General features: G+C 32.3%; 1 protein-coding gene across 2 annotated transcripts; it reads right to left on the reverse strand.

Annotated features, from left to right (window-relative positions):
• Positions 1-6,372: 6,372 nt before the first annotated feature.
• LOC105172142 (Zinc finger (CCCH-type) family protein / RNA recognition motif (RRM)-containing protein) lies at positions 6,373-11,040 on the reverse strand. Of its 2 annotated transcripts, none has more exons than XM_020697154.2 (10): positions 10,882-11,040; positions 8,944-10,286; positions 8,683-8,841; positions 8,404-8,589; positions 8,229-8,320; positions 7,897-8,148; positions 7,630-7,792; positions 7,329-7,523; positions 7,162-7,223; positions 6,373-6,998 (listed from the first exon to the last, which is right to left on the reverse strand). In XM_020697154.2, exons 2-9 carry the CDS (start codon positions 10,023-10,025, stop codon positions 7,190-7,192), a joined length of 2,163 nt encoding a protein of 720 aa, XP_020552813.2. In that variant the 5' UTR covers positions 10,026-10,286; positions 10,882-11,040; the 3' UTR covers positions 6,373-6,998; positions 7,162-7,189. The 2 variants fall into 2 exon arrangements, with proteins under 2 accessions (XP_020552813.2, XP_011091786.2); XM_011093484.3 differs by having other exon boundaries at positions 10,696-11,036.
• Between the last annotated feature and the right edge of the window lie 3,660 nt (positions 11,041-14,700).

Below are 14,700 nucleotides of genomic sequence, written 5' to 3' on the forward strand. Positions count from 1 at the left end.
GTATCCCCCTCAAATAAAAAATATGTAGCCCTAAATTAAGGTAGAAATTACTACTTTTTCGTTGCTGAATCTTTTTCTTCTTCTTCTTCTTCTTTTTCTTTTTTAAAAAAAATAATATTTGTAAAAATATATTTAAAGAAAGGAAGGTGTGTAAATTAAATAATCCATAGAGCATATTAGTCCGTAAGAATATTTTAGAAATTTTAAAAATATATATATAAAATTATATTTCATAATAAGGTATGTTGTGTAGTTTATCAAAAAAATTGGATGGACGCCTAATGAGGCTAACGGAATGGCTTCGTTTTTAGACAGAAGTTAATATCAGGGGGTAGTTATAATTTTTTAAATAAAAAGAAGGTATTTATAATTATGCCAAATCTTATAAAAAAGTGACTGTAATTTACCCAAAAAACACTAAGCATAATATATTTATTTTTAATCATAAAAGTTAAAGGGATAAATTTATATACAGATACTCAAAAAAGAAATAATAGAAATTAGATGTTGGTAGGACCATTTTCTAAATAAAATCACATTTGTAGACCTATGGGATATATTTCAGTAAAGAAAAATAAGGATATTTTGGACACTACAAAGTATATATCTATACTAATATAAAAAGAAAAGTCCCTCCACACTCACAAGCGACGGTTAATGACACCGTTGCACCATTTTTTAATAAAGTCAAAAATGCCCTTCATAATAAATAACTAACTTATTCAACTTTTTAAAATTTATATTAATTGCTGAAATATTATTTATTTCTCTTTTTCTTTTTATTAGTGTCGTACCGATTTATATATTTTACTCTTATTTATAATATATTTTAATGTGTAAAAAAATATTTATTATATGCACATAGGAACAACGTGTCACAACGGCTAGTATATATACTATTAAAAAAAATATTTGTCGTACTAATTTTTGAATACCCAAATTTACCCTTCATTTAATTTTTTCTCTTTAAAAAAATTTGGTCAAATTAGTAATTTCAGTATTTTTTTAATAATTATAATTTTTTTCCTCTTAGCTACCCACTGCTCCACATTTCTCATTCATCTTACTTCTCTATATTTATTATAATTTATTCTTTTCACCATTTTTTTTCTTACTATCTCACGCTAAAATTCTTTTTATAGGATCGCGAAAATCGCGTCCAACAATAACTAGTATATATATATATATACACCAAGTTAGTTTCTCTAATGCCTCCTTTAATAAATAACATAAATATAGATACACATGAATAAAAACATTGTTAGTAAATTAATTTTAAGAAATGGTGGAAAAATAATATAATTTGAGGGTATTTTAGTCTAAACACATTTTGTCTACAAACTATAGTTACTTAATTAATAGTACAAATAGATAAAATTATTTCACTCATAATTTTTTTTGCATAAATTAAAAGTGAATGTAAGCACTGCAAATACTCGTTTGATATAGTTTATGAAAAGATTGAAATTTTCATTTCACATTTTATTACATATTTTATTGCATTTAATATATGTAATCAACTTTTTTTTAATAAAATAAATAACTTTCACACACACATGTTCACATGGAAGGTAAATTACATTTTTGATCCCATAAGTAGATCTGTTTTCAATTTTGATCCCACACTCATGCCAATTCGCATATTTACGTTTCTCACACGTTCAGATCACGTGACTAACGGCCTGACGGAAAGAACAGCTGCTGTTATCAATTGGATGGAAATTCCTCAATGGTCCTCAAATTGAAAAAAAAAAAAAAAAAAACCCACATATAGGACTTAATGTGATAATTGACCTGAGTGTAGGACAAAAATTGAAAACAGGTCCACTTATGAAATTAAAAATGTAATTTATCCTACAGATGCATATATATATTTATACATAAAAATTAAGTTAGCCATTTGTAATTTAATAAATTATGAAAAATTATTCGAGTTCTTTATCCATTTTTTAATATATATTCAACAAGAAATTGAAATGAATATACGAAAAATATAAAATAACTCTGTGTATGAAATTCGACCAAAACAATCAAATAGATACGAAGAATTGCTTCTTCACTTTAAAAATGGTTAAATACAATTTTCACTCCATATCAATTACCCTATGAGGTACTAAAACCTTCAAAAACCCGCTTGGCGTTTACTTTTTAAGTTTGAAAAGTCTATTTTACCCTTACAAAAATTGCTTTGTGAAAAAAAAAAAAAAAAGATTTCTAAAATACCAAAATCACCATTTGTCTAATTCTAGTTTCGCTTGTTCATCAAGCTCTTCTTATTTTGTAATCATAAAGTACTTTTGGCTCATTTTATTTTAGTTTTACTTATTTGTCAAACCAAGTTAAAAATAAATATATACATGCATAAAATTACCACATATATAATTATCATATATATTAATTCTATATTTTTTTATTAGTTCATCAACCTTTCTGATTTTAATAGTTGTATATTTGTTTAAGTATATATATATATATATATATATATATGTACAAATTTATTTTTAATTTAATTTTACAAGCAAGTGAAATTAAAATAAAATGAGTTCCAAGTATATTAGGATTATGAAAATAAAAAGAGCTTGATGAATAAGTGAAATTTTGAAAAAGGGTGATTTTGGTATTTTAAAATTCTTTTAATTTTTTTTCTAATTATAGTTTCATTTGCTCATCATGGTCTTTTTATTTTCGTAATCCTAAAATATTTGGAGCTCATTTTATTATAGTTTTATTTGCTTATAAAAATAAATTAAAAATAAATTAATACATCCATATATATATATATATTTATTTAAACAAATATACAATTAATAAAATCAAAAGGGCTGAGGAACTAATAAAAAAATATAGAATTAATATATATTTATATATATATATATATATATATGTATGCTAGTTATATGATTGAAGAGATACCCTACTGTAGGTAGGATTTCTTGATCTTCAGGAAGGCGGTTGCCTTCGAGATAAAAACGCCCTTCAACTTGTCCTCGAGTTTCCATAATTCTCTTCTTTCCGCATCTGGAGTCTATTCATACCAACAACCCCCAGGGTGATGTGGCACATGTAATCTTACGTGGACCGCCACTTGGCCTCCACGAAGGTGGCCTACGGCCCTAATCCCCTATTTGGGCTGGGTTCTTGGATTCACAGGGCATTTTGGGCTCCTATGATATTTCCTTCTATATGGGCCGATTAAGCTTCTTTGAGTAATCCATCTTTATAGGCATCAAATACAGCTATATGATACTCTCTAAAAATTCTGAATTTGATCGCAAGGCTTCAATTTTACCACTTGAATAAGGGTATGTTTCAATTCGAATGTTGTTGGCGTATTTGTTTATTTTTATAATACTTCTTATTTTTCTTTTCATTTGAATACATTCTTTAAATTGAAAATTATTGATTGTATAGACTTAACCAACTTTTTATATTTAAATATATAAGTAGTTATTTTTTCTTGAATTATTTTGAATGGGAAAAATTGGTCACAAACTTTAAGACCTGCGCCACACTTAAGAAAATAAGAAATACATTAACAACAAAATAGTAAATGACATTAAAATTATAACTAATATATACTAAGCAACCAAATTTTTTGTTTTGTAAATATAAAATCTTTTATAATTTTAATAGTGATTATATTTAAGTAAATCTTATCATCAAGAATAGTCAGTGATAACATAACTAATATATACTATGCGTGAAATAATTACTATTATAAACAATTAATTAGATCATATATAGGGACAATATAGTGATCATGATTATAATTATTACTATATTTATGTTGTCACTATAAATATGTAATTAGTTGTCTATAGGGATAATTTAATGCATAATCTTATCAATATTAATTATATTATGATACAATATTAAATTAGTGTTACTTAATATATATATATATATATTTAAAATTATCACTTAAGTTTTTGCTATTAATATTATCTTTTTTTAGTAACAATTAACCTATTTGGACTAATGGATTTAGCCAAGTATTGTACTAATTAATGCAACATCAGACATAATATCCATACAAATGGATTAACTTAAAAATGTTCAAACGGTCTAAAAAAATGAAAAGAATACAAGGCCCATGGTGCTCCCTCATGAGGCCCAGATTGGGTAAGAGTCCAAAAAGTCAAATTTAGGTAGAGCCCTTAGAAAGTCTAACAGTCGCCCTCAAAAGATAAATTGATCAAAAGAAGTCCATTCGGCTTAAATTCGAAAGGGTCCTGATCAAAGAAGGCATCACAGGCCTACAAGAAAGCTTAGGGACTTGAAATCTCCCAGTCAAAATCAAAGCTCATCTCATATGGTGTTCATGAGTGACTTCACTGACATCCATGTATGATTTCTAGAGGCACACCTCACATAATCGAATAAGGATCAGCAGTCCCCTCGGGGCCACATGGCCCCTCTAGAGAGAAGTAACCTATAAATCCTAAAAGTTTAGACTCTTGCTGGGAGAAGCTGTCTTCTCAACCACCTTTCTTAAAATTCGAGAAGACATCCTTCATCTATAGAGGACACCAATCGCCCCTCAAGAATTGCGAGTCTCCAACAACCAAGAGATAACCCTCTAGCGAATCTAAGGGGATCCCCCAACACCTAGGGACTCTCCATAGAATCTGAGAGAAATTCACCATCATCTTACAACTTTAAAGTCATGCTCCATTAAACACGTGATCTTCTCCAACCAACTTATGATCACTTATAAATAGAGGCTCCCCTAGTGGGAGAAAGCATATTTTGAGACTACAACTACGACTTTTACATTCATGCTACCATTTTAGTTAAAAAATAATTTGTACTTTCGTACTTAAACCTTTTCTTTATATCACCCTCTCATTTTTACACCCAAAACAAAAAACAACACTCTTAATTCACTCATTGCACTCTTTTATCTTCAAGCATTTATTTCACTACTTTCTCCTCCAAATGGCCCCAAACACCATATTGTTTGCTTACCTCAAGACAGTATATGAACTTAACCTGAAGATAAAGATTAAAGTTTCATGAACAAGTATGAAGTCATATATTCAAATTATATGCAATTTTTTTTTATTATTATTTAATTGAAACAAAAAAAAACATAAAGTATTGGCTGATATCTTAAAATTATGACGTAATTATTTCTTTTGTCGTTAAAAAAAAAAAGTGAGACGACCAACACCAAAATACGTGCTGAGGTGAGTGCAGACAACCCCAAAGGAAAATTTTGAGAGCCCAAAAATCTGAAAAATGAGTTTCCTAAAGTTCAAATTCTTCAAAATTAATATTTTTTTTTGTGAAAAAATTGCAAGAATCCAATCAAATAATTGTGTCCCACTAGGAATGCTATCCTCAAATTTCAAAACCTTACAATTGCAAAATCCATGTGGGCTCATGCACATCCACCTTTTGCCACTCTGTCTACTACTTTCTTTAGTGGTACCATAATTTTTCAAGAGTTGGAGGACCATTATGCAATTTTTGAAAGAAACAAGGATAATATCCCCTCAAAGAAAGATTCCCTTTCTGCCCTTTGGTCCTCTCATAGAACCCATCAAGAATTGCATCTCAAAGCACTTGTATTATTCAAGTAGAGTATATGTTAATTATAAATAGCCCCTTAAATTTGTGTATATTATGACTTTAGTCCTTCATTTCAATTTCTTGTCCTTACCATTCTAAAAATTCATTTTTTATATCATTTCAATCCCTTAGTCAACTTTTTGACGAAAAAGCCACTAGAGTTTCGATTTTCAAAGGTAAAATAGTCGATTCAAATTTAAAATTACACTTTAGTCCCTTGCAACACTTTACACTTTAGTCCCTTGCAACACTTGTACAACTTATTCTCGGAAAATAAAGCCTGAGATTATTGCAAACACCCCATAAAAGAGATGGGAGTTGGAAACAAAAAGATCCACCATGAAATGACCCATATAGATACACAACCCATGTATGTATATATGTAAGTATAGGGAGAGATTTGAAAGAAGATTGTTAATGAGCTCAATCACATGGGTGGTGGTGGAATGGACCCACAAGGCCGTAGCAAATAGTAGATAAATAGGTAGGGCCCAAATGCATTGTCAGCCCTCCCATGTGATGTTGTGCTTGTGGGGCCCCTTCTCTCCTTCACACCCCATCAAAGGGCAGCAAAAAGACAAGACCCCACCTCACTAAAAGCATCAATTGCTGCAGCTAAGTGACAAACTCATACAATTTGTACCCCCATCCCCCGGAAAAAAAAAATAAAACAAAAACCATAATCACACAGAGAAAGAGACACCAATGAAACACAAATGGTTTAAGAAAAAGGGACAGGAAAAAGAAGACAACTTTTTCCTAATCTCAGGTTTCTCTTTTTCTCTTTTGTAATAGTAATAATAATAATAATTTTTTTTTGTATTAGTACAATATAAAAATATTACAATGATATGATCATATGGCAGCAAAAACAACTGCACCCTCTTTCACTTTTGTACCTAATAATAAATTAGTCTTGAGCACTACCACCTTAAAAATTACACAGAAGCATAAGACAGTGTTGTAGGGTAGTATTCTGCTGCTATCTGCATCTGCATCTTCCTATACAGGTGAATTCTTTTTCCTAAAAGACTTGGTTGTTTTTTCTTGGATTGTACAATGGGGAAGCCATCAAAGGTGAGGTAAAAGAAGAGAAAAAATTACAGCCTCTGATGCAGTGAACTTGTTTGATTCTTAGTACTATGATGGATGGATGACTATGTTTCTTGGTTTTTTTCCTTACCTTGTGTGGTCCAAGAAATTCAGCTAACAGATGTGAAAGGAGACTGAAAATAGAGTACAACAATTTGAGAGAGGAAATGGATGGCTGGCCCACTCTCCTTTACTGCCTTCTTTTATGTATCATCTTGTATATATATGGTAGTAACTAGTATAGTGTTGGTAACTATTGCTGGTGGTGACTGTTGTTGTCGTGGTGGTGATGGTGGTGGTGTCGTCGGCTAGGTGTATTGGTGGTCGTCGGGCTGTACAAACATAAACAAGCAAGACAAAGCAAACCAACCTTAGTGAATGAGCAAGCACCTACCTTAACTGTAGAACCAAGTACTAAGAGAGTGATAGGTCATAGAATTAAGGGAAAACATTAATAAGCAAGTCCAAGATTTGAATAAATTGTAGGCCATTTACCTTGAAACAGCCGAGAAGATATCTAGGCCTACATGCCAATGGCCTCATGACCAGAGGCAAACCTGTATCACAGTCATGTATGAATTTGTTAAGTGTACTGATTAGTGCTTGCAACTGAGAACAACAATGCTTAGACATAAGCAGCAATGGAAGTCGTAAGTTTTCACCTAGGCACTTGGAAGTAGCATGATTTGAACGGAGCCATGTCTAGTGATGGAGTATCAGAAAACAAGGAAGTGCCCGTGATCAGATTATTGTTAGTACCCTTTCCGGTCTCCAAGTTGTTGTTGGAGAAGGCGGTAGCGTAGTCCCCTGCAGCCTTAGGAGACGCAAAGGGACTGTCCGGGAGGTTGTGCTCCAAGCTGCATTTGAACAAATCATGGTATTCAATCACTTTCTACTGCAACAGACAACATAAGAGGAGTGCAAATTCACATTAATGTAGTCTTGTCCAGGAAAAGTTGATACCGTTCATGTTGATCACTTTCTTTTGGAGGGCTCTCCTTGTAGTTGCTATTCTCGATCTTGGTTTGGAAATCTTTATCTTTCTCAATCACATTCGCGGTGGGCTGGATCTCCTGATCAACAGAAACTTTTGCTTGAGTTGTTGTTGTACCCATTGGGCCATTTTCTGCAATACCATAATCAGTTCCTCATTTATAATCCCCTCGATACATTTCAAGCTTAGAAAATGGACCAGAAGTTGAATGGGTCTGAAAAATTATGAAAGGAAACCTTCTTTGGCTTCTGGGCTGCTGCGGTTGCTAGACATTACGGCGTTTTGATTGAAGAAAGTCGGGGAGTACGTTGGCGACGAAATGACTGCACCGGTGGAAAGAGTGCGGTGGTGGCTGTTCCTCTTAACATCAAGAAGCTGTAGACCCATAAGTCTCCTGTTTTGAAGCTCAATGGCTTGTTGCAAATCAGCCTGCTCCTCAAGTTTTCTCCTCCATAACATGTCCTGTGTGTTGTAGAACATTCTTGAACCTAGTACACGGCGGATGTTTCAGCTAAGGTAAGTGTAAACTTGACAAGTCGCTAAATTTGTGTAAGAACACAATTCTTACCAAGCTGAAGATCATAAGGATCTCTCGACTCTAGCCCAGTGGGGCTCCCACATCCAATGAATTCCCCTCTTTCCATCTGTTGCTGCTGTTTCCTGCTAGTAATGTCGTGCATTAGGAAATATTCAAGAATTTTGAACCTTAAGGTGGAGAAAAAGAGAAAAATCAACCACCAAACCTGTGTTTGTCTGGGATTTTGCCCTTCTCTTTGTATGGTTTGACAAGAACACGGGCATCGCAGACAAAATGCGGATTGCCCTTTGCAAGAATGAGCTTGACAGTCTCCGGATAATCGAAGGTGACAAAGCCAAACATCCTCTTCTGCTGATATGGAATCCTCACATCTTGAACCGGCCCAAAGTTACTTTAAGATGAAGAGCATAATTATTACAATCTCAAAGCTATGCAAATGGACTAGTACTTGAATTGACTTTGATTCAGAGCAAAGAAAATGCACCTAAAATAATTGGACACATCTTCTTCCTTGAATGTACTGTCAGCAGGAAATGTCAAGTAAATCTGCCTTGAACCAGGATTCAAACAATTCAACCCAAAATCACCTCTTTCGAGCCGGGCTCGGCCGAATTTATGCATTCCATCTCCCATCATCAAAGCTCTAAAACATGAGTAACCAAGAGAACATAAAGATCAAATCACTTGCAGGAATAAATAGCAACAAGATCAAGAAATGCTGAAAGATTAGTTCAAGAACACAAACCTTGGGCTGTCAGCTGGTGGAAGTTGCTGCTGCAGAAGAAAATTCATGCATTTGTTTGCTGGAAGTGGGGAATAAGGGAAGTTAGCTGTAGCCATGAGCTGAGAGTCTGCAGCCAACCTCTGCTGCTGAGTTGACTTTGATCTAAGGATATCTTGACACTGCTCCATCATATCAAACTTACTTGGAGACCCCACCACAGCACCACCGTCGGCGAGGGCGCCGCCCTCGCCGTGGAGGAACCGGCAGCTGGTCCCATTCTTGCAGTACCCTCTAGCATAGAACAAACAAGGTTTCCATCCAAACCCTCCACTCAGATCATCAGACCCCATGCAAATATCACTAACTGAGCAGCTCCGACGGTGAGACAAGCCGTTGACCGCGGTGGAGCCACCCCAGGGAGCGGTGGGATAAGAAGGGAAGATCACGGGGTCGTTTCCAGTTGGACTTGAGGCTAAATCTTGCTGTTGCTGGTAGAAAAAATCAGAGCTTTTTGGGCCTAGTGGTGGTGAGCTATCATTGAGGAAAGATAGCTGATCTTGAAGCTGAAGCTCATCAATCAAGTCGACTTCTCCACTTGCATAGAAAGGAGCAGCAGCAGAATTCATGGTTGATGGAGAGCTACCATTGTACCCACTGGGACTGATCAAATTATCCGGGCTCTGGAAATCTGATGATGAGAAGCTGCTGGAATTTGTCCAAGAACAAGACTGGCTAGCTATGCTAAGTGGAGAAGGAAGACTCACACCACCAAGAAGCCTTGAGGAAGCTGCTGCTGCTGCTGCTGCTGCTGGTGACGATGAAGAACAAGAATTCTGCCTTGAAAGAGACAAAGGGTTGCTGAAAGGTGAAGGAGAGGAAGGAGTTGAAGGGGTTGAGGGCATGTTTGATGATGCCAAACCAAGCTCTTTTCTTGCTTTGAGAATCACAGAGTGGACTAGTGATTCAGGTCCAAAAGCCAAACGGATCATTTCTTTCTCACCATGGTCTTGAATGAGTAGCACTCCCATGATCTTAGAAGCATTCTGAGGGTCCAAAGTTTGGATCCTTTGGAACACAATCTTTGTTGCTTCATATGCATCCATGTTAACTTCCCTTGCTGTTTATTTCAGGGGTTGGTAGTAGATTCCACTCCAACCCTCCCAAACCAGCCTACCCTCTTCTTTTATCACTACCTTTTCTTGAACAAAAGCAAAAGAGAATTTCCTCAAGAACAAAAGAAGAAAAAGAACAAAAAAACCCTCTTCCTTTTTCTTGTTTCCACACACACACACCTAATCTGCAAGCTGTAATAGAGTAAGCAGCAGCAAGCAGGAGTTCACTTCATCTCTCTCTCTCTCTTGTTCCTGCAGAAACCCCAGAAAAAGAAAGTGAGAAAAAAGTGTTGAAAAAAGAAGTATTTCTCGTGAGGGAAAGCTAGAAGGAAAAAGGAAAAGATTGTTGAAAGTTCCCTCAGTGCTAAGTTAAAAAGAAATGGTTGTTGAATTTCTCCATAAAGAAAGATATGACACAGACTATAAGTCTATAGCTGCATCAACAACAACAACAAGAGCCCATCATCATCATCATCATCATATATTGAAAAAAGAAAATGAAATCCAACACCAAGATTTCTCAACTTCCAAGAAAACAGCAAAAAAGCTGGCATCTTTTCTCTACAAAAATTTCCCCTCAACCAGCTATATATACATATGTATATAATTTAAAAAACACCAAGAACTTTGCTCCTTCATCCTCAAAAACTTTTCTGCTTACCCATGAAAGATCTCTCAATCTTTCACCTCCGTGAAGAAGATAATGATCAATTCATGAGAGCCCATCTCCCTCTCTCTCTCACACACTCTCTCTCTAGAGATATGAATTCCCTTTTCCTCTATGTTTGAGTTGTCAACATATGTTTGTTAGCAATGGGAGTTACTGCAAAAGCCAAAGCAGCATCACCTTATTTCTATGCAGCTGCAGAATTTAGCATACAGCAGCAGCTTGACAGCAACAGCAGATGGCCACAGGCACTGCAGGGACCATTACTATCAATTGCTGTGCCCTTCCCACTACCACCACCAGCTCCAGCTGCAATGCAAACACAAAACTTTTAATTTCAATGCACCCCCACCCCCACCCCCACCCCCACCCCCACCCTCTTCATATATTTTAACCTTTGTTTTTTATGGGCTTTGCTGATTGTAAAAAATCTGAAAAAAAATATGGTGGAAAAGTGGAGTTGATGAAAGCTGTTCTCTCAAGATTATTGCTCTGACAGACTTCCACTCACTCTCATCTTGATCCCACTTATTATTTTTCACTGTGGAGAAGCTCCATTTACCATTTTGCCCCTCATGGCCATTTTTGTCGATTTATTTTTGTGATTGGAATACAATTCAGACAAAAATTATCAATTAACCATAATAAAATCTGGGAGTAAAAGTGAAAAAAATAATAAAAAAATTGAATTGTTTGGAAAGTCCCTTAATAATATTTTGTGATTTTACAAATAAATTATAAAAATTGATAAGAAGCTCCTTATAGCTTTTGGCTTAAATTAATTTTATTTTTAATAAATGTTTGTTTTAAACACTTCAAACGTCCCAAAATTGTTCGTAATAAAATTTGAATATTTAATATTTTTTTCAGATGTTTTAAGATTTAGTGGAGCTCTCTAATGTTGAGTTTCTTGATTAATTATTTTAAATTTTTATTTTTCAACATAGGATATTTAACTATATATCCACTATGTTGTGTTTGATAATTATATATAATTAAATTTTCTATCATATTAGAATATTTTCTTTAAAATTTAATTTTTGCTGAATTATGTAGGTCGTTTTCTAAGGTTTTGTGTAATTTATATAAATACTAGTTATCGTTGCACGTAGTTCCATAAATATATAAAAAGAATCTTGGTGTGAGATGATAAGAAAGAAAAAATTATCAAAAGAGTAAATTATAATAGATATGGAGAAGTAAGGTGAGAGGGAAATGTGGGAGTAGTGGATCGTTAAGAGAAAAAAAAAATTAAAATTATTAAAAAATATTGAAATTACTAATCTGACCAAATATTTTTAAAGAGAATAAATGAAATGAAGGGTAAATTAGGGCAATCTAAAATTGGTACGAAGGGTTTTCTTTTATAATAGTATAGATGTGTGTGTGTGTGTCGTATTATAGTAATATTAATAATATTTTATTAGAGTTATTCGCGTAATTTTAAATGTGAACGTGCAATTATGATGTATATATTATTTAAAATTTAAATTTATTCTAAAAATATATTTTTAGCATATTTTTTTTATTTATACGCATTTGAATGAACAATAAATTATTAGTATATACCATAAAGAGTTAAGACACATTTCCACAAAATATAAAACAAGAAATCAATAATTTATGTGAAAATTAGATAATTAATATAAGAATTTAAAGTTTAGATATATAAATAGAATTAGAAAAAATAATGTAAGATCATCAAATTTAGAATATAATAAATAAAAATAGAAAAACTAGAAAATATTTATAGTAAGATTCTAACTCCTTGCAAAAATTTAGATTCAGATTTTACCATTTCCATAAATTTGCCACTAAATATAGAAAAATTCTGACCCAAATTGAATTTGGTCGGACCTGAATCAATTATATGATAACTGCACTTTATTTGCGATACAATTAGTGTACAGTTTAGGACAAGTGACCAATCATATGACAAGTTTGAGATTAGTGTACACTAATCAAGTTGCAAATGTATCAAACTTGTCATATATCAATTGATTCAGGTCCGACCAAGCGGGTTTGAGTTTGAATTTACCTTAAATATAAAATGTTTGGACCTATTAGAAAGAAAATTAAAAAGAGAAGGGCAGAAGAGGAAATTTGTCATGTTAGGCACAAGGTGGTGTTTGTCTGTAGTCTTGTGTACAATTTTAATTTTTATAAATTTTATTTAATTATATGAAAAATTAAAATAAGTAATTGATTGAAATTTTATTAATTGTAAATATACATTGAAAAAAATAAAAAAAAAATAGTTACTTTTTTTTTATAAAAATAAATATGTTTAAGAATATTTTCATCATATACATTTTATAGCTGATCTAAAACCGTGGAGTCGGAGCACATTCAATGCATGTGCATAATTTAAAATTTTATTATATTTATTTAATTTAATTAATTAATATTGATAAACTAAAATTATTAATTAAATTAATTTTAAATGTGTATGAACAAACAATTATTGACATAACTAATTACTTAAAATAAATAGTTATTATTAAAAAAATAAATAAAATCTACCATTTATCCACCAAAATAGTTACTTTCAGGTTTAGAAGCTTAGGCATGTTTTTTTTTTCTTAATTTAATTTTTTAAATAGTAATTATATTACAAATATTATTTATTAAAAATATTTTAATTTTAAATTCAATATAAAACATAATTTTATTAATTAATATTTTATTATTTTGTACTAAAATTTATATCAAAATTAAAAATATTTTTTTTACTAAAAATTAAAACAAACAAGCCTTAATAATGAGTATAAATGGATATAAACACAAATTAAAACTCTTTTTTCTTGTTTCTCTCTATACATACACACATACACTCTCTCTCTATATATACAATAGATATATACACACTCTGTCTTTCTCTCTCCTACCGAAAGTCTTTGTGGGATTATATATATAGAGAGAGAGGAATAATTTACTATCTAAAGTTTAGTGTAATCATACGTAAATTTTGTATAGTTTGAAAAATTACATTTAACACTCCTAAAATTTATTTTTATCTTATAAATATATCAATTAAAATTCAGCAAATTTGCTAATATTAACAAAAGAATGAGATAAATATATATTTACGTCCGATTAACTTATTACTGCCTTATAATATGTCAAATAAATTTTTAATAATCAAATTACCCTCATATATTTTCACGTGATAATGCATGTGAGAAGGTATATTTTCACAGTTTTATGGGTAGTTTGATACGAATTTTTTTTTGACTTACAATAAGTCAATTTTAAGCCAAATAAGGATAAATATTAATTTTTATTTAATTTTTTTATTAATATCAGTAAATTAATAAATTTTGACTAATAAGATAACTTATTTGTTAGATGAAATCAGATATGAATGTTAATTAATTTATTAAATTATAAAAATCTACGTACAATTATATCAAATTAAAAAAATAAAAGTGTAATTATTACATATATATATATTATAATGGGGAAGAGAGTGGTGCGTGGAGATATATATTATAATGGGGAGGAGAGTGGTGCGTGGAGAGTTGAGTCCTTTTTAGTGGATCCAGATCTCTCTCCCTCTCACACACACACACACTTCTCTCTCTTTCTCACACACACACACACTTCTCTCTCTTTCTCACACACACACTTCTTTCTCTCTCTCACACACACACAGAAACACACACTTTAGTCTCTCTCTCTCTCTCTCTCACACAGAAACACACACTTTAGTCTCTCTTTCTCTCTCTTGTTTTGTGCTACTAATCTCTGACACTCAACTGCTTTTCATACACTTCTTTTTCAATTTTTTTTTTGTCACTTGCTTCCATCTCCAGCCTTGAATCCCCACATGCATATTTCGGCGCGTCTCGTCCACGCTCTGACGGCGAGAGAGGTAAATACTCTTAAAAGGGTAAGTTACGGTTATTTTAAAATTTGTCATAATTATAAAGATAAATTATATCTCGTCATTATTTATACTCATTTTTATATTTTATTATCTAATTTTTTTTATGTCAA

The sequence above is a fragment of the Sesamum indicum genome, linkage group LG10 (genome assembly GCF_026168435.1).
Source record: "Sesamum indicum cultivar Baizhima isolate 11 linkage group LG10, ASM2616843v1, whole genome shotgun sequence".
NCBI classification, from domain to species: domain Eukaryota; kingdom Viridiplantae; phylum Streptophyta; class Magnoliopsida; order Lamiales; family Pedaliaceae; genus Sesamum; species Sesamum indicum.